This window comes from Amblyomma maculatum, chromosome 11 (genome assembly GCF_055883805.1).
Source record: "Amblyomma maculatum isolate TAMU_Amacu chromosome 11, ASM5588380v1, whole genome shotgun sequence".
Lineage (NCBI taxonomy): Eukaryota > Metazoa > Arthropoda > Arachnida > Ixodida > Ixodidae > Amblyomma > Amblyomma maculatum.
In genome coordinates, this window is record NC_139354.1 from 81,486,867 (window position 1) to 81,514,724 (window position 27,858).

General features: G+C 44.0%; 1 protein-coding gene across 1 annotated transcript in view; it reads right to left on the reverse strand.

The window, feature by feature from the left end:
* Positions 1–12,680: 12,680 nt before the first annotated feature.
* The window catches only part of LOC146174263 (sodium-coupled monocarboxylate transporter 1-like), a 67,760-nt gene continuing 52,582 nt past the window's right edge, over positions 12,681–27,858 (reverse strand). Inside the window, exons 13-16 of the mRNA XM_084585362.1 lie at positions 27,566–27,747; positions 21,334–21,434; positions 14,416–14,510; positions 12,681–12,767 (exon numbers count right to left, since the gene is read on the reverse strand). Coding sequence (XP_084441488.1) covers positions 12,681–12,767; positions 14,416–14,510; positions 21,334–21,434; positions 27,566–27,747 — 465 coding nt within the window. The remainder of the gene's footprint in view (positions 12,768–14,415; positions 14,511–21,333; positions 21,435–27,565; positions 27,748–27,858) is intronic.

Consider the following 27,858-nt stretch of genomic DNA (forward strand, 5'->3'; position numbering starts at 1 on the left):
TAAAAAAAACTCGAAGAAACGATACACCATCTTGAAGAAGCATTGTCGGCTCAGAATAAAAAAACTTGTTGATTTTGAGGACAGTGCTCGGCGGAATAACCGTTTGGTTTTTGGTATTAAGGAAAGCTCGAACGAAAATAGGCAGGATCTAGAACTCAAAGTTGTTCGCCAGGTTTTCGAAGAAAAGCTTAGCGTCAGTGTAAGTTCAGTGGAACGCATTCATAGAATTGGCAAGCCACGAAAGGATCATACACGACCTGTGATTGTTCGCCTATACAACCACAATGAAAAGATAACCCTGTTTAAGAACTGTTCAAAACTAAAGGGTTCCGGCATATCAATTTCTGACGATTTTTCTCAAGAAACCTTACAGATAAGAAAGCAACTGTGGCAGTCCGGATTAGCTGATAGCGGTCCGAATGACAAAATGAAACTTGTTCACGACAAGTTGTTTCTAAACGATGATGTATATGTATGGGACAGTGATAAGAACAGCAAAGTTTTGTTTCGCAAAAGTACGAAATCAGATGATTGACGTTCTCAGGCTAAAGAGAAGCCTGCGCAGAAGCTTCTTCGAATTGTTTGTTTGAATGCGCAAAGTGTGCGCAATAAGTCAGAAAAGCTTGAATGTATTTTGCTCTCATATGATCCCCACGTGGCCATCATCACAGAAACTTGGCTTCACGATGATATCCCGGATAACTGCGTATTTGCACCTTCATATATCTGCTATCGAAAAGATCGCGAAACAAAAGGTGGCGGTACTGCAGTCCTTGTGAAACATGGGCTTTCATCCTTTGCGTTACCAGAAGTTGACAATGCTCACGAAAGCGTATTTTGAAAGTTGAATTTAGCGGCAGCACCGTCATTATTGCGGGTGTTTACAGGCCACCGGGATCCCCACCAGAATTCTTACTAAAGCTCTACGACCATTTAGAAAAATACCATGATAAAAATATTATAGTGGCTGGAGACTTTAACCTTCCGGCTATTAATTGGGTGGAAATGAAATGTGGATCAGTTGACGCCCACAGTTCTGAAGTGTTGCTTGACATGCTACTTGCATATAACCTCACCCAAACAGTTCTTGTCCCAACACGAGTGACAGTTGCTGCTTCCTCAATTTTAGATATTTTACTTTGTTCTAACAGCATTCAGGATCGTACAACACAGGTTCACGATGGTATTTCTGACCATAGCTTCATTTACTTTACCTGCGGTTTTCCACGGGGTTCGGGATCTTGCAAGCCGAAACATGTTTTTGTCAAGAATTACTCAGCTGCTGATGATCTCCAAATTACGCATTATTTAGAGAATTCCCTTTTTTCGTTTCATGACGATGACATTGAAGCATTATGGCCTAAGTTTAAATCGTGCTGTCACTATTGTATAGACAAATTTGTTCCTGAGAGATTGAAAAAGGTTGGTCGAAGGAGCCCTTGGGTAACCAGAGAGCTGCTTCAGTTAAAGCGCAGACTAAAACGCCGTAGAAAATTGAAGCGAATTAACGATGATGTAGTTTCAGAGCTAAAAACAACCCTAGAATATAACATGCGAGAATCTCGAGAACGCTATTTCACTGAAACTCTTGGCAGGTTCGCTTCAGAAAGCCCCCGAAAATTCTGGCAGTTCCTTGGGAACAAGGCTCATCGGAGGATTGAGCATGTAGCAGTAGGTGGTAATATGGTTACAGACAGCAGGGAGATAGCACAAATATTCAACTATCATTTTCAAAGTGTATTTTCAAAGTCAGGCAAGTGTTGCGAAGGTGTTCCCGCACCTAGTGAATCACGCACTTTGTTCATATCCTTGTAGGGTGTAATTGAACTGCTACTACGACTAGACGCGAAAAAATCAACAGGTCTGGACAAAATTTCCGCAATATTTCTTAAAAGATACGTGGAGCTTATGGGCAGATTTCTCTTCATAATTTTCAATAAATCCCTAGAATCTGGTAAAGTACCGACCGATTGGCTTCTGGCTCGTGTAATCCCAGTTTTTAAGAAAGGTAGCCTTCTAGAAATCAGTAATTAGCGGCCTATTTCACTTACGTGTATTTCTTGCAAGGTGCTAGAGCATATTCTGGTGAAACATCCAAGTACTTTCTTGGATAAGCACAGTATTATAAATAAAGCGTAACATGGCTTCCGAAGGGGCTTCTCTACTAACACGTAGTTAATTGTAACCATTAATGAATTTGCTAAAGTTATAGATAAAAACGGTCAGGTAGATATAATATTTCTGGACTTTTCAAAGGCTTTTGACAGGGTGTCACATAATAAATTAAACATAAAGATGAAAGCACTGTGTATACCTCCTGAAATAATCAACGTGGCAATATCTTACTTGACAAACCGAAAGCAGTATGTAGAGGTAAACGGAGCGTGCTCTGAACATTTAGACGTTTACTCGGGTGTGCCACAGGGATCTGTACTGGGACCGGTCTTATTTAATATTTACATAAATGACCTCGTCGATTCACTGAATCCAACGGCATCAATTAAGCTGTTCGCTGATGATTGCGTCATTTTTAAAACCATAAATTCTCTTTCTGATCAACTTGAGCTAAATGATAATCTAAATTTACTAGCAGAATGGTGTCACAAATGGGACATGATAATTAACTTTGACAAAACTGTTCACATGTGCCTTACCAATAAAAGAAACAAGCTGGAATTCTTTTACAGCATGGATGACAAGATAATTAAACAAGTTGAGGAATATAAGTATTTAGGGGTTACAATTACATCCAGGCTTAAATGGACAGCGCACATTGATAACGTGTGCTCTTCAGCTCGTAAAAAACTAGGTTTATTAAAACATAAATTAGGCAGATCAACAGCTGCACTGAGAAAGAAGGCGTACAAAGCCATGGTGAGACCCTCTTTGGAGTACGCGAGCATTGTGTGGGACCCTCACACAAAGGTAGAGATAGAAAAACTAGGAAAACTTCAAAGGTTGGCCGTTCGTTTTATTTATAACCGCTATAAACGCCGAGACTCTCCATCTGCTATGTTAAATGACGCAAACCTGGAGTGCTTGAATGAACGCAGAGAAAATTTGCGAATTAAATTCCTTAATCGCTTATATTTTTCGAAACTAGGTATTGATCCACAAGAATACATAACTAAACACTCGTCAAGGAAGTCTCGTCATAAGCACAAGCACTACATAGAACCTATTTTTGCTCGCACAGATGTGTTTTTTCCTCACACGATCTCGGATTGGAATGCACTGCCGCATGATTCACCACTACTTGTTTCCGACGAGTGACTGCATCATTAATTGACACTGTCTGTAATTCGATGTGTTGTTGACTTTGTGCAGCGTTTCTTTCAACTAGGGTGGTCTTTTGATGCATGATTTCACCCCATTTAGTTTTGTATAAGTATTCATTGTTCGCTTTTTTTTTCTTTTTTGTGCGTGTTCTGTCAATACCAATGCTGTCCAGGGTCAGTTTTTTGTACTTTCTTTTATACCGTGCCTCTCCTGCTTGGACCATGTTTGGTCCGCAGTATGTGATAAATAAAAATAAATAAATAAAATAAATATTTCGCTGTGCAACGCACACTAAATGAAGGCGGACGGTACTAGAGAATTGAAACAGGTTGGCGCATTCTGTTATTGGAAATTCTTTTCTCGACAGTAGCGAACAATTACGTACATTTCACACATGCTGAGACATATGACAACTTGAACGCAGGGTGTGGGTTTTACAAGCCAGACTGGCACACGGCAATGATGGGGTGATAGAGCCAGGGTCGCTATAACTGCTCGGCTTGGCAAAGGTGGTACAATAGACTTCCCCTACAATACTGCAGAACTAGGTACTAATGACGTTTGGGATACAGGTCCGACAGCTTGAATGCAGTTCCTAAATTTTTCTAACCTTTCGTGAGAAATAAGTTGCCACCAAGCTTGTGCGTTTGCCTTCGTACGGATTTGTTCATCTATACGCAAGGAAACTGGCAAATGATCACTGATACCTACTGCGATACGGTCCAAAAAGGGAGCACTATGACTATTTGTTAAAATAAGATTTAGCCCCGAAGAACACGCAAGTGTGAGGCGTATAGGACTTCTGATAGCGTTGTGAAAAACAAACGCCTCGACAAGCATTGAAATCGTTCGCTGTGCTGAGCTGACTCTGTTTATATCTATGTTTAAATGTCCCGCTATACAGGAGAAAAGTTTTTTGGGTTAAAAAGGAAAAATTCGTGCTCATAGGTGTCAAAAAACGGCACTATTTTTCTTGGGGGGCGGGCAAACAATTGAAACAGTTTGGCGGGCCGACTTCACAGGGAGCATTTTGACATCACCGTTGGAGAAGCAGAGGCAAGATAAAAGACCATTGGCATAGTTGCTTTGGAGCGAGAGCTACACTACGCCAGCCGCTTCGCCTCTTTGCCGTGATCGCACTTTCGTCGGGGTCGCACTGATCTTGAACCGTTGCCTAGCAACCACTAGAAGAAGAGGAGGAGGAAGTCGAGGGAAACGGTGGCTGGGATCTGGCATGGCCGAGCACTAACTGGACGCACTAACTGGACGTAGGTAATGACATTACATTTGGTAGAAGCTTCCAACTCGGGACCTCTCCTTTCATGGGAGGGTGATACCACAATTCCCCTGTCAAAACCTTTGCATTCACTTTATCCCTAGGCTACGTTCATGAGGTTCGGTCAAAGCGGGGCTTTATATGTTGGCTGGTAGCTTCCGCTATCGCATCATCATGAAGGCGAGAGTGAAAACAGAAAGAAAGAATTGCTATAGTGGAGGGCTTCGGACTACCACGCAACAGACGCGTTCGCCTCATCGCACTTTACTCGGCGGCTGCGTTTCGATGGAGGCGAAACGGAGTGGCGTCCGTGTGCTGTGCGATGTCAGTGCACGTTAAAAAACCCCAGGTGGTCGAAATTTCCGGAGTCCTCCACTACGGCGTCTCTCATAGCCTTAGTCGCTTTGGGACGTTAAACCCCACAAAACCAAAACCAAACCATCATCGCACTTTAGTGTTCAAAGGTGCCCTCTACGGCATAAATAAGGAACAACATTGGAGTAAAATCCTATGTGCAAAAGCCATGTCTATACTTTCAAGCCGAACCAAAGCCTAGCCATTCAGATAGCTATCGCTTAACTACATGGTTAATCATAAGTTAAACCACAGCTAATTTTTTTCCTGTTTCTGATAAGCCTTTCCCAGATTTTTTGTACGGTTATCATAAAAACTATTCTACCCTGGTATTTGCAGAACGTCAGTGTCGCGCTAATGTCACGTTTCGGTTGAACAGATGACATCAAACGATATCGTTAAGAGTGCCAAACATGAGTCAGTTATACATCTTTGTTCATAGCAGATTGCTTGTTGAGATGTATTAACATGAATTGCTCAGTTGAATCTAAGCGATGACATCAAGTGACGTATTTACCATTCGAAATAGCAGGAAACGGGGCCAAAGGATCATACGACAGTTTCGGGCGGTAGGCCAACAAACTGGATAGAGCGGATGCGTGACTTGATATCTGCGTGGTCTCAGCAGAATGGCAGGTCTAAGCGAAGGAGGCCATTGCAATAATCAATCAGGGCAGAGTGGGCCGCTAAAAATTCAATGCCGAGGATCACATCGTGAGGGCAGTGTTCGATTACAGGGAAGAGGGCAGGGGTAGTTCGAGCAAAAATGCTTACACGCGCAGAGCACAGTCCCACGACGGAATCGACGTCTCCATTATCAACAAGAACGGCTGATGAGGCGGGTGTGACAACGTGTTTGAGTCGGGGGCGAAACGAAAAGCTGAATACGAAAATTTGGGCACCCGTGTCAATGAGGGCGGTAACACGGACACCATCTACGCAGATATCTTGAAGATTACGGTGATGAGCGAGGGTCAGCAGAGAATTTTCGGGCCGGGTCGTCAATTCAGCTTCACCTCCGGGAGCTGCATTGATCAGTATTTCGGAAACGGTTCAGAGAAGTGAGATGACTAGGAACGGCGAGGTTGGGGCGAGCAGGAACTGCGGGTCTGGGGAGAAGGCGAGTGGCTGGACATGCGTGTGGATGGCGAGTTAAAGTCACGAGAGAGCTATCACGAAGAGAGTTTGGGTGTGGTCCGTAGGCGGTGCTGCGATCATGATAATAGTGAGGTCGAGGTAGTGGAACCCAACGGCTGCGGCAATGGCGAGAAATGTGGCCGACACGTGATCAATTGAAGTAGATGGGTCGGTTGTGCAAAGTCCGCCATTCTTCGGGGTTGCGGTAGCGTCGGGGTATCGCGTCGGGAATAGCGCAGTCGGAGCCGCCGCAGCTACCACCGGAACGGATGGCTGGACAGAGTGCTGTGCGGACGGCTGACCGGAGCTGGGACCTACGTTCACATTAAGGCCCACATTGGCGAATTCTTGGCGAACGACAGCTTGGATCAGTGCTATAGTAGCTACCGCCGGCTGAGGTGTGAATGTGCGGAGGCCATTGCCTCCAGCTCTCTGCGAACGATCCTGGTCAAGTTTGTCTGATGGGACGGCTGCTGCAGTGTTGGCAGATCTTCGCACGAAAACATAGCAACTGTGTTTGGAAAGCGGTCGAAGCGGGAAACAATACGACGATGTTTAGCTTGCTCAAACAGCCGACATACCTCAAAGACGCAGTCGACCGTCGTACATTCTTTGAAAAAGAGAAGATTAAAAGCGTCGTCATCAATTCTCTTTAAGATTTGGCCCACTTGTCATACTCGGGTAGGGCGCTGTTCACTTTGGCGGTATAGAGCTTGTACATCTAGTATGTATGATAAATATGATTCGGTCGATGATTGGGCTCGTGATGTCAGGTCCTTATTGGCGCTGAGCTTGCGTCCCATCGCCTTGCCAAAGAAATCCCGAAGCTGCTCTTTGCACATATCCCAGGATGTCAGATCTTCTTCGTGCGTCTAAAACCAGAGGCGTGCCGAACCAGCCAGGTAGAAAATGACGTTCGCAAGCATCAGTGTTGCGTCCCATCGGTTGTTCTTACTGACTCGCTCGCACATAGCGAGCCAGTCTGCGATGTCGACGTCATCAGTGCCGCAAAAGGTGCCCGGATCACGAAGCTGCACCACGACGACAGTGGGCGCCGGTTGTGCCGCTATCGAAGTAGCTGCGTCTGACTGCATAGTGCTAGCACCAAGCTAGCCGCCACTGCGGAGATCCAGATTGTGGTATTGGTGTCGCAAACAGCACCTCCACCAAGATGTTGCGAGGCGATGCTACGTGTAGCCGCAACAGTTCGCCGTCAAGGACACACTCGCAGGACAACCAGAGCCTAGCTGCAGCGTCGCCTGTGTCCACTAGCTCAGCACTTCGTCATCGTCTCCGTGACTGCGTACCGAAACAATATCTATTAAATCGTGCAGATGTAAGCAGAGATTCCATGCTCGTATTTTCGACTAAACATTTCATTCATCAATCGCTCAGTGTTCTCTTAAGTACGAGACTCGTCGTATTCTTGACTAGACTCGCCGCGCTGCTCTCATCGGATTTCCAGTGCGTTACCCCACTGCGTGCAAAGTAGGGCCGTTTATAAATGCGTCATACACGTCATATCAGAGTCCGCTTGACGTCTAGCACATGTGCTTAGCTTATGCAAATTTCAGCTCAGGCTTGACGAAGCTTCGTTTTTGCTAAGTACATTATAGTTGCGAGTCCGCGACGCTTATCTATCACTCCAGACTGACTTTTTTAAAGTGCCACTTTATCCGGGATGCAGTCCTCAGCCTGTGTACTTCACCACAACGCAGATGTGCTTAATATTATTATCGCATTACGCTGTGCTACGAATGTGCCCTCAATGATAATTTATTTTCCGAGCTGTTGGGTTTCCTTCTATTCAAATCCATCCCGTAATCTCAAACATCCTCAGATTATTTCTTCTGACACCATACATTGTTTCCTCTTGTTTCTACCTTCTATTATGGGCCAAGGTATCCTAAGAGTGCGTTGTTTGAATGACGTCCCTTGGTCTAGTTTCAATTGTTAGTGTTTTATAATCGACATCCGATGTAATCTGTTCGTTGGAATATACTGTCCAGATGAATATTTTATTTTCTGTAAACAGGTCATGCGATGTCCTTCAGAGGTGCACTATCTTAAACATTGTTTCCGCAGCTCGGAACGACTGGTTGGTCTATTTAGGGTGCCCCAGGTAAAATTGACCAAAGTTAAAAATAATCCTAAGTTTTCGTCCCGAGTGAAATAAAGGAGTGTTCTTATGAGTCGCGTAAAGTATCCACTGCTATTGTTTTTTATTCCGCCGACTTCAATAATTAGGCAACATTACCTAATTATATTTTTTGGTTTAAGAGCGCTCGAAACTCTAAGGTGTGAATTACATAGTTGATAAGGGCGACAGAAAAAGACAGGCCAAGGTTTTGGTGGTAAGGAAGCCTTAACGTAGCGCTTTTAATGTTGCAAAAATGAAAGCCCGAAAAGTTTAAAAACGATTTTCTGTCATAGCGCGAAACGTACGCCCACATGCAGTGAGATTAGAGCGCTTTCAGCACGCCTCACTAAAGTGCTGCCAGATTCGCTCTTTCTCGGCTTCTGTCTCGGTGACCTGTAGGCTGGCTCCCCGGGGCGACAGGAACAGGGCTGTGGTCTTGGCTTGAGGGAGTAACCAGAACACGAAAGGCAGCACCTCCACCAGATGTCACATAGTGGTGACAATGCCATTGGCAACGAATCAGGAGCCTTGAACGTCCCTATAATTAACTCTTTATTGGGCTGACTTGCGCCCGAAAAAGAACTAAGCAATCGGCGGCGGTAATAGCAACAAACGCGCTCGACGATCGTAGATCTACGATCCCCTTTCGCGCGCCTTGGCACTACAGCCGACGTGCCGTAAAAGCATGCTTTCAGACGTCTTTGACTCGAATCTCGTGTCCAGAAGCAAATCGATGTTTTGTCTTGAACAGAGCAGAAGGAGCGAACTCGGCAGCGCTTTAACCAGTCCCAGATAAGAGTGCTGTAATCACCGCCCATTTAGTCCCATGGAGCGCACCTTCGTATGACATATTTTAAATCTTCTGTAACTTTCATTTTGCGAAATAAAGTGGTACGCTAAGGCGTCCTCGCAGGATACATCACTGTCTGCATATTTTTGTGGCACTCTACACCTTTCCCTTTCACCATGTTATAGTTTAAAACAATATTTAAAAAGTGGTTCGTCATTCAAATAGACCATTAATTCAAGTTACTTATTATTCAAGTAGGCGGAAGGACTAAATACCAGTGGATAAATTAATAATTTCAAACTCACATTATTTCAGATTAAGAGTGTTTCGGGCTTTTTTTAATCTTCGTGTATTTTAGCTTCGACACTTTTTCATTATTTGTAGGTTTCGCATCGCTTCACCACGTTTTCTTGCAGCTTCTACTTATATTTTGCTTGCATAGAGAATCACATATCTTTGTACGTATGCAAAAATAAAGCCCATCCGAAACATCAACGACAAGAGAAGTACATCGACCGCGAGTCTTTTGCGTCACCAGGAGCGCGTTTGCAACATGTACAGCCTTCCTTTTCTGCAACAATATACTGCGACCAAGCGCCCCGCAATGGTCATAAGCGTGCAACACGGCTAGAATTCGTGCACGCGCCCGAAGAGAGAGTGCCGTCTGCGAAGCTGCTCAGATGACGAGGGCACAATCCCTGCCACAATACCTTTTTAAAAAACCCGACGGGAAGCAGTGCGCATGCGCATGATTAAGACGCTACGCTTCGACATAATTTCTCTATCTTTTTTACTAATACTGGAGGCCGCGATGGTAAAACAGAGATAAAGTAAGAAAATATAAAGGAAAGAAATACAGTAGCACGTGGAAAATTCCCTGAAATGCCAACCTTCTGATTTGAGCAGCCCTCTGTGAGACGGGAACAAGATGAAACAGGCACCAAGAAATGCACTTGAGTTCTACTTCCGACAGTTTTCGTTTTTTTTTTTTTGCGAGCAGTTATTGTGGCAGGGCGTGTGTCCTTGTGATCAGGACAGCGTTGAGGACGACGTTCTATTTTTCTGCGCGTGCGCAAACTCTCGCAGTTTTGCTCGCTTATCGCCATTATAAAGCGCTGACCAACAGTTTGGTCACCGCTTGCGCTATATATTTATATATCAGGAGGGCTGTCCTCAGACTTTGTAAAAAACGTAGACCACGATCGACTTCCTCTAAAACTTATATGAAGCGTCCTGCAGTATTCTCGAATAATGCTCATTTGAGGTGGCTACCTATGACATAGTGGATGCAATACGAGCCGTGCGATGAGGATCAAAAGCAAACCGCTTGGGCTCCAAATTGTTCGCAAAGAGGGAAGCCGCACTGCTGATCCCGTCGTTCATTTGTGGCATCTCAGACAGATAATTACGACTCGTCGGACAACATTCGCAAGGTAATCTACAAAGCTTTGAGTACTTTTATAAAATTCCTACGTAGGTCTTAATGCGCTACTGGATTCTTGGCCTTTCGCTTTCCACTCTTAGTAACTCTGTTTTCGTCCCTCAATTTAGAACGAACTTGCTACTTCGAAGTATTTTTCTCGCGTATTGCGCCACTAGACTAGTTAATCACTACCATTCTCGATATCAAGTATGCTAAGGGTGATTATTATATCTGCCTGCAAACTTGAACCATTTCGTTAGGGGTAGGAGTGTACAAGCAGTGATGAATCTTTCTCTGTATAATTAATTTATCGACATCGTCACCATTACTGTTAACAATGTTACCGGGAAACGCGTGACCAAAGTGATGTGCTCACCAACAAAGACAACGACCGAAGAACACGTGCACGCCGACGCTGACAGAGTGGATGCAGCCAGGCTACTGAAGTATTTGCGTTGCGTTCTGCCCATCGCAGCCCCAGTTGAGTACATCCCCGTAACACCTTGGTGAAGGTACGGGGTGTACGGGTGTTTGAAGGATGCTTCGGAGGGGGCTAGGAGTATTTATTTTATTTATTTCAACATTTATTTACACATTTATTTTGTCAATAATTGCCTCGCTTAGCGCTAGGGTGCTCAGCGTGGAGTTGGTGGTGTGGCGTGGAGTGAAAAGAACACGACTTCATTTGCACTGCAAATCTGTTTACGCGAGAGCCGATTCTATTCGCTGATGGAACACACAAAAAAGACTCGTGTACATGTTTGTTTTCGCGCGCTATTCCAACATCTACACATAGTTATTTGTGCGAGCAGAGACATAATGTGGCCTATGTAGGTACATTTCCTCTCGAATACCTGTTCCGTTGCGATATATATGATGCAGGAGAGTAAGACGCAGTTCCTTCTTCCAATAAGAAGAGCCCGGTAGACTGACGACCCTCAATAAATTTACGCGATAAGCGTCAAGTTCGTATTCATTTTCATTTTAATCCTGGTCAATCTCATTTTAACGCCCTGTCTTTAAACTTTACTATTGAGGTTCTTTTATGCCATTGCCGTGCATAACTTATATAATTCACATTGCACTGAATATTTCTGTTAGACTCCTTTGCGTACTTTTACTCCATGACATATGGGAGTAGTAAGGAATAAGGGTAGATGGAGAATACCTCAGTAATCTGCGATTTGCTGATGACATTACCTTGCTAAGCAACTCGGGAGATGAACTGTAAATAATGATTGATGACCTAGACAGGGAACGTAGAAAGGTAGGCTTGAAAATCAATGTGCCGAAGACAAAGGCAATGTTCAACAGCCTCGGGAAGGAACAGCAGTTTACATTAGGTAGCGAAGTACTGGAAGTAGTAGGCGAGTATGTCTACTTAGGACAGGTAGTAACCGCAGATCCGGACCATGAAAAGGAAATAACAAGAAGAATGAGATTGGGATGGAGCGCATTTGGCAAGCACTCGCAGATTATGACTATCAGCTTACCGGTATCGCTCAAGAGGAAATTATACAACAGTTGCATCTTGCCTGTACTCACCTATGGGGCTGAAACGTGGAGGCTAACCAAGAGAGTTCTACTTAAGTTGAGGACAATTCAAAGGGCTATGGAACGAAAACCGGTAGGAGTAGCATTAAGAGATAGGAATCGTGCAGAGTAGGTCAGAAAAATAACTCATGTTACCGACATTCTAGTGGAAATTAAGAAGAAATGGGCATGGGCAGGACATGTAGTGCGAAGAGAGGATAACCGATGGTCGCTTAGGGTAACAAACTGCATTCCAAGGGAAGGAAAGCGTAGCAGGGGGTGGCAGAAAGTTAGCTGGGCGGATGAGGTTAAGAAGTTCGCAGGGGTCAAGTGGATGCAGCTAGCACAGAATCGGGTTAAGTGGAGAAATGTGGGAGAGGCCTTCGCCCTACAGTGGTTATAGTCAGGCGGATGATGATGACTCCATGACATCTAGGATTAAGTGCAGAATAATTTGAAAGCACGAACATAAATAAAATCTTAGGTATTTTTACTCTAGGGTGTGGCATTATACGCAAGCGTTTATTTCATCCCGTCATTCAGGGGCGGAATCTTAGCCCTCTTCACAATAAGTCATAAAATCTGCACATAGCCCTTTTTGCAAGGTACCCGTTTCAAACGTATATCAAAACCACCTTAGTGCCCATTACAGAACTGAAACATACTAGTCACCACACAATTACCCTCCGTTTTCTGTGAAATAAAATCTTCTGCACAGGCCCAAGACACCCCGTCCTGTTTAGTTCAGTTAGGTGCCGAGGGTCGTGCGCTCATCATCATCCTCTTGGGTACACTCTGCCAATTTTGTGTCCTTCTTCATCTCAGTGTCGTCTATCTGTTTTAAAGAAAGAAAAATAACAATCCTGAAGCAACAGTGGCTAGAAATAATTAGGTAACTTTTTTTCAGTGCACTAAAGGAAACGTGATACGATTGCGCAACATTTCTTATACTTTGTTCACATGCTCACAGCTAGCTCACAGCTAACTCAGTAGGATAAGGCTTCTGTATAGCTTTGAACTGAAACTCAGCATCATGAAGGAAGATAATCTTGCAGAAGGAACACAACAGTTAGCAGCAATATAAATTCCAATAGAGGTTCTGATCCAGACACAAGGAAGCAAAGAGATTTTCAAGGTTTTTGTAGTATATTTAAATTTCCTCGCAAATTGCTATAATTTTATCGCACTGTAATGACTAGTTCTTACTGTACAGAAATCTGTGCTATGGCATGATGCCTTGTTTAAGCATGATTTGCATTCGACCATACCTGACAGTTAACGTTTACGGTAAAATATTCCTCTATATTCACCCACCTAGCTCATGCTGACTTGACATATGTTTTTGGATGTACATTTCGCACCAGTTTATAGGTAGTCTAAAGGTAAGCGTAGCAGAACGTGAGGTGGGCGGATGAGGTAAAATAGTAGCCCCATAATGCTATTATCCGCGGCGTAACAATACTGAGAGCTTTATTTATCTGCTTTACTTTCCCTACGTTGTAGAAAACTTGCTTTTCAGATATATTGTAGCCCTGAGACCATTTTTGTAGACACGAGGTAACTTCGGGACCATCCTCCGTTCTGTGCTACATTTCAAAGCGCAAATCAGTTGTATATTCACGTCTTGACCCTCTCACCGGTTCTGCAACAGTGTTGCTGTTGTGACCTTGCATAGCATGCTTCTGAAGCCTACCTAAGTTATTTCTTCTTGATTATGGCGATGTGGGTGAATTGCAGCATGAATGTTAGATGCCTGTTTAGCTTGCTTCATAGGATATAATTGACACGTCGCAAATTAGCATCTGTTTAGGTAAGGTTTGTTTTAAGCTTGCTTGTTATTAGTTATTAGTTTTAGTTATTAGTTATTAGATTTTGTTATTGTTATTAGTTTTTTGACTGAACTGAACTGTTATTAGCTAAATGTTTAGAGAGTTATTTACAATTTGATTAACATGAAGGAGGCTGAATTAGGGTTTGTAGTGGAGAGTTGCTACAGAAGATGAATACGATGATGACTTCGACATCCGAAAGTCAGCTGAAAGACTGGTAGCTTATCACGAGCAGGAACCGATTATTGAGGTTGCGCAAGGGTGTAATGCCAGTGTTGATTATCTCTGTACCTGTTCTAGGTAGAAACTGACTGGCAGCGAGTTCCAGTTGTTTGAAGGCGAGATACAAGGAAGCGAGTAGCGTCGAACCGGTATTGTAGATATGGATGAAGCGATTGAAGAATACAAGAGTGCGCGTTTTTGAGTCACAGAGAGTGGAAAATGCAACGGCTCACAGTGTCTGAATACTTATGTAATGATGTATTGTAGTTATCAGTGTGCGAAGGGTCCAATATAAGATTGCTTCCCCATAGAGTTTTGTTCGGTAAACAACAATACTCTGCTATCCGTTTCTGTAGGAGAGATGCGTTTGTTGCAGTTTCATTATCGGTTGTCTACTCTTGTATAGCGGCTTTGCGGGGATCTCGCACTCACTTTAAAATGTTCACGCATATATCTGGACCGTCTCCAGAGATCCACGAACAGCGGACTGGTGAAGCGTAAATTTCTCTTCGTTTCTTGGCCACCTCCTGGAAAAAAAACAACGTTGCCTCAGTCTCAACAGGGACTAAAATAGCCTTACAAAATATGGTGATAAAACAAGCTCAGCGTTTAGGATTCTTTAGAAATTTGTAATGTTCGCATCGAGGAAATCAAGCATTATCTGCCATATAAGAACTCGAATATATTGTGGACTGTAAAATATTCAGACGAGCCAGCCGTGTTGCTTCGTGGCATGAGGCTCTCTCATTACAAGGAAGGTGTGCCGAATTACGTGGCGGCACTATGTAACCCCCCTTCATGGATCACTGCCTTGTCGTGGCGGAGGGGCTTGCGAAACTCAATGAAGTCGTGAGCTCTGCTGTGTAGGGCCACCCAAGATAGACAGGTCACGGCAGAGAGTTCTGACAGAATGTGATTCACTGGAGAAGGTAATGGCAACCCACTCCATTATTTCCTGCCAAGAAAACCCTATGGCCAGTCACAATACCATTAATGATATGGCGCCGGAAGATGAGCCCCCCAACTTAGAAGGCGTCCCACATGTTACTGGGGATGAACAAAGGGCGATTCCTAGTAGCTCCAGGACGAATGAAGCGGCTGGGCTAAAGCCAAAAGGACGCTCAGTTATGGATGTGTCGGGAAGCGACCGGAAAGTCCGATGTTGCAAGGAGATGTATCACATAGCTACATGGAATGTAAGATCTATGACGCAAGGTAAACTGGATATCGTCAAGCGAGAAATGGACAGATTGAACATTGATATCTTTGGTATCAGCGAGCTCAAGTGGAACAGAATGGGAGAATTAAACTCCAGCGACCCTTATGTCTTTTATTGTGGGCACGAATCGAAGAGAAGGAATGGGGTCGCTCTCATAGTAAACAGAAGAATGGGCAAAGCAGTGCTAGGGTACAACCCCAAAAACGACCGAATGATTTCACTTCGGATCCAAGGTCACCCTTTCAACATAACAGTTATCCAAGTCTATGCACCGACCACTACTGCTGAAGAAGCTGACGTTGAGAGATTTTATGCGGCCCTACAATGCCTTTTAGACCGCACCCCATCATCAGACGTCGTTTTTCTCATAGGAGACTGGAATGCTAAGGTAGGGAGTGAAGAAATATCCGGAATTACAGGTAAGTTCGGTCTTGGTGAGCCAAGTGAAGCTGGGCAGAGGCTAGTAGGGTTTTGTTAAGAAAACAACCTGACCATAGCGAATACTTATTTTCAACAGCACAAGAGGCGCCTGTACACATGGACTTCACCGGACGGTCTGTACAGGAATCAGATCGATTATATTATTTGCCGACAGAGATGGAGAAGCGCTATACAAGCAGTAAAAACAAGGCCTGGGGCCGATTGTGGCACCGCTCATCAGCTTCTTGTTGCCAAGATTAAGCTTCGATTGAGGAAAACGAAGAGAAATAGAAGGCCTTTCAGGTATAATCTGGATCAAGTTCCATTAGAATATCCTGTGGAAGTGAGGAATCGATTTCAAGAATTAACTCTAGAAGACAAAGAGCCCGAAGAGATGTGGACTGATGTTCGTAATTTAATACAAGAAGTTGCTACTAAGGTAGTTCCAAAGCAAAAGAAATACAAGAAAGCAAACTGGTTATCTGAAGAGGCTTTGCAAATAGCTGAGGAAAGGAGGACGGCAAAAGTTATAGGGGAAAGAGAAAGATACAAGGTTCTCAATGCGGATTTTCAGAAAATAGCAAGCAGAGATAAGAATGCCTTCCTGAACATACAGTTCCAAGCAGTTGAGGACAACAGCCAACTAAGGAACACAAGAGCTCTGTATAAGACAATCAAAGATATCAAAAGAAGCTTCTGTGCTAAGATGGGCGTGATAAAGGACAAACGAGGCAATGACCTCACTGAAGCCGCAGAGATAAAGAAGAGGTGGCAGGAATACACAGAAGAACTGTGCAAGAAGAACCCGAATGTGCAAACCCAACATAAGACGGTTGTGATCACTGATCTCGAGCCGGGCATCCTGAAAAGTGAAGTTGAATGGGCCTTAACCAGCCTTGCTAAGAACAAAGCTAGCGGAATTGATAGCATTCCAGCTGAGTTGCTTCAAAACCTCAACCATGACGCTCTTAACGTTCTGCATACATTATGTCAGAAGATTTGGACAACCCTGCAGTGGCCACAAGATTGGAGGAGGTCAGTTTACATCCCCATTCCAAAGATAGGCAATGCCAAACATTGTTCCGACTACCACACGATCGCGCTTATTTCGCATGCTAGCAAGGTATGTTGAAAATACTCCAAGGTAGGCTGCAGCAGTATGTGGATCGGGAGCTTCCGGACGTGCAAGCTGGGTTTTGCAAGGGCAGAGGAACTAGAGACCAATTTGCCAACCTTCGCTGGATCATGGAAAAGCAAGAGAGTTCCAGAAACCCATCTACTTCTGCTTTATTGATTATGCGAAAGCGTTTGACTGCGTGGATCACAGCAGATTGTGGCAAGCTCTCCAAGAAATGGGAGTTCCAATTCACCTCATCTGTCTCCTCAGGAACCAGTATGAAGGGCAAGAGGCCACAGTCAGAACTGGGCATGGTCTTACTGATTGGTTTCTGATTGAGAAAGGAGTGATACAAGGCTGCATGCTGTCGCCCTGCTTATTTAACCTATATGCAGAGTGCATCATGAGGAAGGCCGGTCTGGACGAGTCTTCAGCTGGAGTGAAGATTACTGGAAAACATATCAACAACCTTAGATATGCGGATGATACCACTTTAATGGCAGAAAGTGAAGCGGAACTCAAGAGACTTCTGATGCACGTACAAGAAGAGAGTGAGAAGTTTGGGCTTAAACTGAACATTAAAAAGACAAAGATCATGGCGTCTTGCCCTATCAAGTCCTGGAGCATCAAGGGACAAGAAGTGGAAGCTGTGACAGATTTTCTCTTCTTGGGCTCCAAGATTACCTCGGAAGGAGACTGTAGTCATGAAATTAGGAGACGCCTGTTTCTGGGAAAGAGAGCAATGGTTAGCCTTGACCGCCTAGTAAAGAGCAGAGACATTAGTCTGCCGACCAAGATCCGTATAACTCGTGCTATGGTCTTTCCAGTTGTGATGTATGGATGCGAGAGTTGGACTGTGAAAAAGGCTGACCGCCGAAAAATTGACGCGTTTGAATTGTGGTGCCGGCGAAGACTCTTGAGAGTTCCCTGGACTGCCAGAAGATCAAATCAGTCAATATTGTCGACCATAAACCCTGACTGCTTATTGGAGGGTCAAATTCTAAGGTAAAGCTCAGCTACTTTGGTCATCTGATGAGAAGAGAGGAGTCGCTGGAGAAAGATTTCATGTTGGGAAAGGTTGAGGGTCGCCGGAGAAGGGGTAGGCAGCGAACGCGATGGTTAGATGGCATATTCGAGGTACTGCAGATGAAGTTATGTGATGTTAGGGAGATAGTGAGAGACCGGAAAGCGTGGCGTGACTTGGTCAATAGGGTCACGAAGAGTCGGACACGACTGAACGGCTGAATTGAACTGAACTGAACTATGTAACCATGCTCCTGAAGAGAAAACATCCCCTTTTGCAGAGTCCCGAATCCAGGCAATAATAAACACATCTTTAGGAGCACAGGAGCGCCGAATTTCGACTGACCTGCTTTCCAAGCATGTTCAAGTTTTCGACTTCGCCAGAGATCATCAGCCACCAATTCCAAATTCTGGCATCCATCATTCAATTGATACCGGAATCTGTCCCGATCAGACAGAAGCCTATCGTGTGTCTCCGACCGAACGTCAGCTCACTAACGAATAAGTTCATGACATGCTCCAATGTGGCGTTATCCAGGAATCTTCAAGTCCTTGGACGGCTCCAGTTATTCTCGTTAAAAAGAAAGACAACACATGACGTTTCTGTGCGGACTATCGTCGCCTTAACGACGTCACCAAAAAAGATGTATAGCCGCTTCCACATATTTACGATGCATTCGACTGTCTTCATTCGGCGTCATAATTCTCTTCGGTAGACTTGAGATCGGGGTACTGGCAGCTACCGATGAACCAAAGCGAAAAAGTAAAGACGGCATTTGTGACACCCGATGGTCTCTATGAGTTTATCGTAATGCCCTTTGGATTGTGCAATTCGTCTGCCACGTTCGAACGATTCATACACCATTCTGCGTGGACTCAAGTGGAGAATTTGTGTTATTTGGACGACATTGTGATCTTCGGCAAGACCTTTCAGGAACACAATCGCTGCCTTGTAATCATTCTTGAATGCATTGAGAGACCAGGCCTCGTCTTCAACTCTAAGAAGTACCACTTTAGCGAACGTCAAACAATTGTTCTTGGTCACTTTGTCGATAAGGATGGTGTTCGGCCGGATCCTCAGAAGATTGTGGCTGTAACCAGCTTTACAGCACCGAAATCACTGAAGCAGCTTTGGAGCTTTTTAGGACTGTGTTCCTATTTTCTTTGTTTTGTGCCCAGATGCGCTGACATCGCATACCCGCTCACGTGCCTTTTGCACAAAGATGCACCGTTCAATTGGACTACTGACTGCGACTCTGCCTTCCGCCACTTCAAATTCCTCCTGACATCAGGATCTATCCTACGTGCCTTCTGTCCTTCTGCCCCAATCCAAGTTCACATCGATGCTAGTGGCGTGAGCGTTGGCGCAGTGCTCATGCAGCGTCATGGCACCGATCAGCACGTGATAGCTTATGCTAGTCGTTCGTTGAGCAAGGCGGAGCCTAACTACACCGTTACTGAACAAGAGTGCCTCGCAGTGGTTTTTGCGGTGCAACGATTTCGTTCCTACCTATATGGAAATGTTTTTACCATCGTCACTGACCACCATTCGCTCTGTTGGCTCATAAATCTTCGTGACCCTTGCGGCCGGCTCGCTCGATGGGCATTGCGGTTGCAAGAGTTTAACTTCACTGAGGCATACAAAAGTGGCCATCAACATGCTGACACTGACTGTCTGTCACGCTTTCCACTTTCGTCAACTGGCAGTGATGATGACAACCTTGATGACTACCTGACTCCTATCTCGCCAACGTTTCCTGACCCTCAACTGTTTTAGACAGAACAACGAAACGATCAGACTTCTGCACCGCTGTTCTCTGGCGCTTAAGGTTCAGAGATGCGCGTTTCAGCGTTCGTGCCAGCCTGCTTTACAAGGAGAATTTCAACCCCGGAGGTGCACGCTTTCTTCTCGTCGTGCCGGAAAACCTCCGTATTCCCGTTCTTGAAATGATGCACGACGATACCACGTCGGGCCACTTGGGTGTCGCCCGGACCCTTCATCGCACACAGGAACGCTTTTACTGGCCCAAAATGCGTCAAGCCATTCAGCGCTATGTTGCTAGTTGTGTCAAGTGCCAGCAGTACAAACTCCCTACTTCCCGTCCACCAGGACCGCTGCATCCTATTGCGCCTCCGAACGCATCCTTTGAGCAGGTGAGCATCGATCTATTGGGTCCTTTTCCGCGATCTTCGAACGGTAACCGGTGGGTAGTGTTATGTGTTGACCATCTCGCTCGATATTCAGAAACAGCCGCAATACTCTCAGCCACTGCTTACGAAGTATCCCTATTTCTTCTGCGATTTCTCGTCCTGCGCCATGGCCCTCCTCGACTTCTGATCAGTTACCGTGGGCGCCAATATACAGCTGAAGTTATCGAAGAACTCCTTCGTCTATGCAGCTGAGATTACCGTCATACAACGCCGTATCACCCGCAATCGAATGAACTTGTTGAACGGACCAACCGCACTCTGACCACTATGTTGGCGATGTACGTGCAGTCTGATCACAAGAACTGGGATGACATCCTCCCTTTCATTACATACGCGTACACAGCATGAGAGGACTGGCTGCAATCCGTTTTACCTCCTGTATTCTCGAGTTCCCCGCAGCTGTATTGATACCATCCTTCCTTTCTCCTACCACAACGAGCCTTCTATCGCCACCACTTTATCGAGCCGAAGAAGCTCGGCGCGTTGCCCGCCTCCGCATCCTGGTCTCACAGGAACGTTCGAAGGAGCGTTATGACAACCGGCGTCCACATGTCTCTTATGTGCCCGGTGATTTAGTGTTGCTGTGGACGCCGCTGCGCAAGCGTGGTTTAGCCCAGAAGCTGCTGTTTCGCTATAGCGGCCCTTTTGTCGTTTTGGAGCGCCTGAGTGACGTGAACTATGTAATTTTACGCCGCACCGAAAGAGGCCGATGCTCACTCTGGACTCAGGTGGTGCATGTGGCTAGGCTAAAAAAGGTTCTATCCCCAGCACCTTCCTTAAACTGCTTGCCCTGGGGCTTCATCTGCGAGGGGGAAGTGTCACGTGCTTCGGGGCGTCAGAAAGAAAAAGTTTTGGGGAAGAGGAAAGAGAAGAAACAGTAGTGTGTGCTGGCGTCCCTTGGGTGACTCGCAGTGCTTTAGATGACAAATAAACACCCCCGTAACGTACTGAGTACGTAACAATATTATTGATTTTCAAAATAACATTTGACTTACAGGGATTTCTTGTTAAAGATTTGAGCATCTGCTGAAAATTTTGTAATAAAAACTTTTTTCCTCTATTATAATACTGGGTGTTAAAGCTCCTGTTGTTCGTTGAGCCAATATTTTATCAAATCATTTTTGTCAAACCTTCCAAGTATTACTATCAGGAATAAGCACTTCAATAATTCTGAAGTTGCAGGTAGCCTAAAAAAGAGCAGTCGGCATGCACGCACTGGTAGGCTACAATGAAGCATAATTCTCCGTACCGCAACAGCTTTCTAGAATTATTTCTTCGGCTATGGATACACTGGTGCGTTTTCTGTTTGAAGTTAAAGTCCTAATTTATGCAGCGAAACCATGAACGCCGCCGAGCTCACCTGTTGCAAGACTGAGGGCGGTTCCCAGGACTATCGTCAGCACGGTGCCGATCAGGGATATCCAAAAATACGAGATCTGGTACAGCGGGAACACGCCCGAGCTGCGTACCATGAGAAACGTGAGCACCGAGAATTAATTTGTGCTGTCACTACTGGACAAGAAATAGGGACGTAATGTAAATGCATCAGAACCGCGGTGCATGCGGTGTTCTTTGTACACCAAGAAAAAGGTTATCCTTATATTTTCAACGTGTGCACGTATTTATTGGATTTGTACGACAAACGTGCCAGCAATTCAATCTGGTTTGCCTCTCAGATTCATCCTGAATTTCATTCTGTAATATCCAGGAGTACCAAACCGGCTATCAGTAATGCGACAGGTAAAGGGGCCAGAGAAATGCTGAACTTGTGGATTTTTTATCGCAAGCGAATAGCGTAAAGTTCACCAGCACATTTTAAAGTTTGCGCCTATGAAACATATAGACTCAGCTTCCACATTTCACCCTTGTCCTTCAAAAATTTTTCTTTTATTCATCTGCGAAGGTACATGCACAGCAAAATAGTTTCGGTTATCTGAAATCTGTATCAGCTCCTTCATAGGGTTATCGATTTTAGGTCGAGCGCAGATTCGATTGCTAACCTCGAAGTTCACTTTTTAGAGCGTGGAGTTGAAAAAGTGCTATATTTATACGACTTTTATACTGTTCATTTGTTGAGTTCATATGGTTTTCTATTCAGAGTAATTGCGGCTGCAGTGCTTGCTAACGCCGTATATTATGTGCACATTGAACTATAACGCAAGCTCAACGGCCGAGTATAAATAAGGACGTCTACTGCCAATTTAATTTCAATGAAATGCTCGTTTTACTACCTGTTGCCTAGGCCGCCGAATCCATGCGTAATAAAAGGGTACACCTGGGAACCTACATATTGTGTTATTATGCTCTATGGAGTCTCCCAAAGCGACGCATAGGCTCTAATGGGGCTACAATACATGTTTCAGCCTAATTGCGGCCACCTGGAATTCTTTTGCGGCCAGTGACCTCTCCCAACGAGACTTGTTTCCGCGTTTTCCCTACATCGTACCACCGCTGCCGCCGCGGGGTTTTGCAATGCTTAAATGGTGCAAGTCGAATCTCGCATCCCTTACAGAAGGCCGGCTGATTGCACGCAGTGCCCAGCCGTTTAGATACTTTCAAGCTACGTTTATGTCTGCCACGAATAATGAAAAGTAGACATCCTGGCTGTCCAAGGACTAGGAACTCACAATATAGACGCAGTTGAAGCAGAAGAAGCAAGGAACTAAGAAAAGTTGCGGGAACATTGGTGCTCCATTTCTTAGCGCAACATTCCTTTCCAAATTAAAATAATCACTGCTTGCACACTAATCTCATTTTTCGGAACACATTACTACAGTAACGTATCTCCATTTTACCGTGCGCATTAGTAAAGCCGTATTTTCTTTTTTCTCTGGTAAAAAAGGAGGAGAAAGTGGGAGAATTTTATAAGCCCTGCTCTTTTCATGTGTATACGTTTTTCAGTCTTCCAGAAGAAGGCAAGTTTCTGAAGAAAGCTGAACAGAATTAGCATCCAATGACATGTATTAAAAAAGAAAATTCCTTTTAGAATCAACTTTTAAGCTTTCTTCAGTTTGATGACAATTATTACTACAAACTATAGGGCCACGTGTGCGAGTAATTTCAATTCGTATCTCTCAGATCGCTTTGACATCACTGATATAGGCAGAGTGGCGTCAACGCGCGACTGCAGACTATATCTTCTACGTACACGATTCCTGAACGATTGGCAACCTAGCTTGTAAATAACAAAACGAAAGAGCTGGTGCATATTTACGCTACATGTCATCAAAAAAACTCAATCCGTCAGAACGCAATGACGTTGAGAGCGTATACCATGCTGGGAATTCATTCGAGCCGGTAAAATGCGACAGGAGATAGAGAGGGGGAAAATATAAGTTTTACAGATTACCGTGGGAGAGGCCGCTGTCATTTTGCTCTGAAATTTGAGGAAGGTAGTCCGTTAAACCTTTTCCTGAAAATTTGTACAAATTTCGCAGGGGCTCAACACAGTGTGAACCGTTTAAAACGTGCCACACATACTTTAGCATGGTTTTTCGTCGTGTTATAACCTGAGAGACTGGCATGAAGAAAAGCTTTTTCTTTTTGAGAAGAAAAGGCGCACTATGGTCGCGTCACAATTCTGTTTCGAAATCCAGTCGCATTTGGTTATCACGTCCTGCTCTAGCCTCTCATGAGGCAAAGTAAAATTCACAATCGGGTATAAATCACTGAAATCTGTATAACGCAAGTGAGCTAGGTCAGTAGCACAGATTATCTTCGTGCCTCTTTGATTATGTTTGCTATTCTACTGGCGGGGATAATTCGGAGTTAAATCAAGAGATACCAATTTTATTACTGTGGTCAAAATGCGAAAACGTACGTCTTTTAGAATCATATGAATTAATGAGGAATTTAATAAAAAATTAATTTAGATCCAAGTACCTTTGTTAAAACAGGATTTTTGATATATCAGAATTTTCCCTCGCATTGATCAAAAGGTAAAAGGCAAGTTCCTTTCATATTACATCCCCTCTCCCACCGCGGCCAGAGCAGCATTTTTACTCCAAGGATTCAGCAGAAACAACGTGCTTTTCGTAACCAAGGCGCTCATCAAAATCCGAATTCTGTGCACAATTGCCAGTTATTTCATTGCTTTGGGTTTTGACTACACTTTACGATGATTAAGGCGACGGCACGCAAGCCCCAGCGTGAGAGAATGGCAGTTTAGCAAGCGACATATACACCTCGGGAAAAAGCGCAGTAGACCAGCGCTGCCCATCTCTTCGTCCTGCTCCGAGTTGAAAACCGACTGGCAGCCGTAAAATATTTATTTTTCTTTATTACTGGTGAAACGCTTCCTCCCGACACATCACATTTTTTGCTAGCGAGGCAGTTAGTGCTGACGAACTAAATGAATGCAAGCGTGGCTTTGGATCGTCCGTAAGATCGCGTACGTCTTACTATCCCGCCCAATACAGACAGAGTTAGCGCCACTAGGAAAAGAAAAGAACAAGCATCAGCAAAAAAAAATTAAACTTCAAAGCTATAACATCAGCGCATAGCGCTGTGTATAAGGGCAAACGAGTATAATATATGGTAGGGGTAATAAACCCTGGCATGCGGTGTCCAAATTTTCGCAACTGCTACGTCTTCTAAGCTGTCTCGCTGTCCTTTAAATCACGTCCTCACCAAGCCGAGAGCTAGGTCTTTTTAAAACTTCAGGTAGCATCTACGCTCCATGAACCTCTTGCAATGCCAGCACGAATTCCGCCACAATCTGACTTAGAGGATCCAGATGCAAACCGAAACAACTGTCGTAGCCAAGAGGAAGTTTTGATTACCGTTTGTGACCTACATGTGTGTCAGTGTTTACCGTTAGCATTACTATTGAGCAATTTTGGATACCAAGCAACAGAAGAAAACATGACTTGGATGTACTGCGTGCCCGACGTTTTTATTGGTTATGAGCCAGAATATGTCCATACAACTCAACTTTTATCGGCACACTCCTTGTAAGGTATTCCTGGCATGCTGATCTTACTGTAACCGTCACGCTATCCCCGCGTGCATTATTAAGTGGGGTGGCGTAGCTACGTTTGCCGCAGCTTTGCCTTGAAGAGCTGATCAAATATTGACATTTTTTTTTTCTTTACTTGTGCTAAAAAACTGTACACGAACAGTTGGTCGGACCCATAGCCTATACGGCTAGTAATGGGTCCAAATGAAAAACAAGTACAATGTTACTGCAGACATTGTACAGAAAAAATTCAAAATTAACACACACAATCAATTTATTCCGGCAGTTCCGTGAAAATTAGATAGTGTTTTAAAGACGCCGAAAAGTTATTTTTTCCTTAACTTCATTTGGGACTTCATTCCACACATGGGCTCCACTATATTCTAGGAGTCTCCGACCCTACATATTATAACAAGGTGGTAAATTAAATAGGTTGTTAGTTGCAGCTCTTGTTTGTTTCATTGGTAATCTAAATAAACTAAGGGTCAGGGGGTTGTTAGATTTTATTACAATGTTTACTATTTCAGCTATCTTCAGTTTATATGCCATTGATAGCCGTAAGATGCGAAGGTGCTGAAAAAGTGGCCTGCTGGGGTATTTACTATTCGAATAAGTTATCATACAAGCATCTTGTTTTTGAAGGCCAGAAACAGGATTTAGGTATGTTTTATATGTACCACACCGTGTTTCCAGACAATAGGAGAACTGACTGTGCACAAAGGCGAAATACAGGATGCATAAAATTGGAGAGCAAAGAAGTCCCTGGCCCTTAGTAAAGCATGACAACCATAAGCTGTTTTGGAGCAAATGTTATTAATTTGTTCTTCCCAGTGCATATCTGACGTGAACAGGACACCAAGATAATTGTACTGTAGAATTGAGGTCCTGCAAGATCTAAGCCAAATATTTTTTTTTTTTTTTTGCTACCGAAGTACATCACCGTTAAGTGGCTGAGCTGTACTTGGCTTCAAAAATTGCTTACCGCTTTATAGATGATACAAGAACGCGGAAGAGAAGCGGTGAAATAGGAGGTAATGGTGGAAGATACTCGAAGATGCACCTGTTCTTCAATATGCTTGATGGAGTTTATTAAAGAGGGGAATAGTTCGCCAAACGTGACGATTACTTTACGCCAATGACGAACATTTTCATAGATTTCGGTACACAGCTAATGCTTCCGCTTAACCACCAGTTGGTTGTTTTTTTAGGGTAACTGTTTTAGGTTGAATGCATCGGTAACAAAGCCATGCGCCCACGCAGTAGCGCCATATTGGCGCAGCAGCAGCGTAGTCAGTAGAACCAAAAAAATTGACATTTATTCACAGGTGTAGAGCGTATTTAAATAGCCGAGTTGCGGAAACATAGGAACGAGCACAAGTTAGTAGTGATAGTCCGAAGTTCTGAATGATCGCCAGGTGCGCACACTTTGAAAACATGCGTGAAATTGCAACAACGAGCAATTGTTTGTTTAGCCTACACCAGCTACACCAGTGCAGCGAAAATTCATTTTAGATACAGGAAATTTCCCAAACTGGTGTAGCTCGTGTCGGCTAAACAAATGTCCTTAACATCACTGTAGTTCATGCAATTCATTAGACGTATGAAACTCTCATGCGAAGTGTTTTCACTCTATTTTGCTAAAAAAGCAGCGGTGGTTGCCAGACAATTTGAGGGGAAAACTAAATAAATTGGAGCGGCACAGGAGTGCGTCTTCCTGTAGTCATGCGAGTTTCAGTAAATATACTGTTATGAATGCCATTTCCACACACGGTACAGGCAGATGCTGAAGTATTCAAGGCTGAATGTTGCAGGTTATGAAGACTATTGTCGAAATGTACGAATAGCGTCACTTACATCACGTGAAGAGAATTAAACATATAATGCCACACTACTTATCAAACATTTTGAAATAGATTGCGAGATAAAATATCATACATGTTGCTATTGCATTTCCTCGCAGAATAGGCAATGAAATATAGCCTGCTAGCACCGACAGCTCGCGAACAGCATCTTTCCTGTAATTGTGAAAGCTATTTTTATGCTCAACACTATAGCCAAACGGGCGAGTTAGTGGAACATATTGGATGGAAAAACAGCGCAAAAGACTAACACCCCAGCAAAGGAACACAAGACGAGCGCTGTTATTTTTAAAGAGGGAACACAATATACTATTTTTATGGGTGCTTCTACGGCATGTTTTACCGATTTCATATATATTACATCTACATTAAGTAGGTTATCATTCTCTTCATGCTTAATGTGACATTCAACTCAGGCACTAATAATAACACAGCGTATCGCAAAACACATCTACTGTTCTTGGCTCGAATTTCATAATAGGTCGTTCGTGATGTGCGAAGCGCACTCCATATATTAAGCAAAATAATGCAGAATACAATACGCCATGAGCGAAAGCTCACTTTTTTAGCGTGCCGTAATTATTTTAAAGCACTATTAGCAATAAAACAGTGTATAATATGCATGGCAGCCTTATTTACGCATAAATAGATTTGTGGTCTGTACGACGGCAAGTCACTATAATATCTTATCGGCGGTTGAAGGAGTTTCAATGTTTATATCATTTACGTCATTATTGAAAGAGAATATGACCCAGCTGCAACAAACCATTACACACCTTGGTGGAAATGCTCCAGTCATGGTTATATTTGGTTCATTTGCTTCAGTGTCATTGACAAAACGTGGGCAGCGGTCCAGACTTTTAGGAAGCAAGGGAACAGGAGCAACATCCGAAAGGCTTCTACCTAGAGCATGCCACAGCTGAAGACCACATACGAGCAGAGTCCCCCATGCTACGCCCTGAAAAAGAATTGTTCAAGAATTAGCCACGTTCCTATGCATTCCGCAATGAGTAGAATAAAAGACTACGGCGCTGACGTTATATTCACTATCAGCCTGTTTATGGCATAT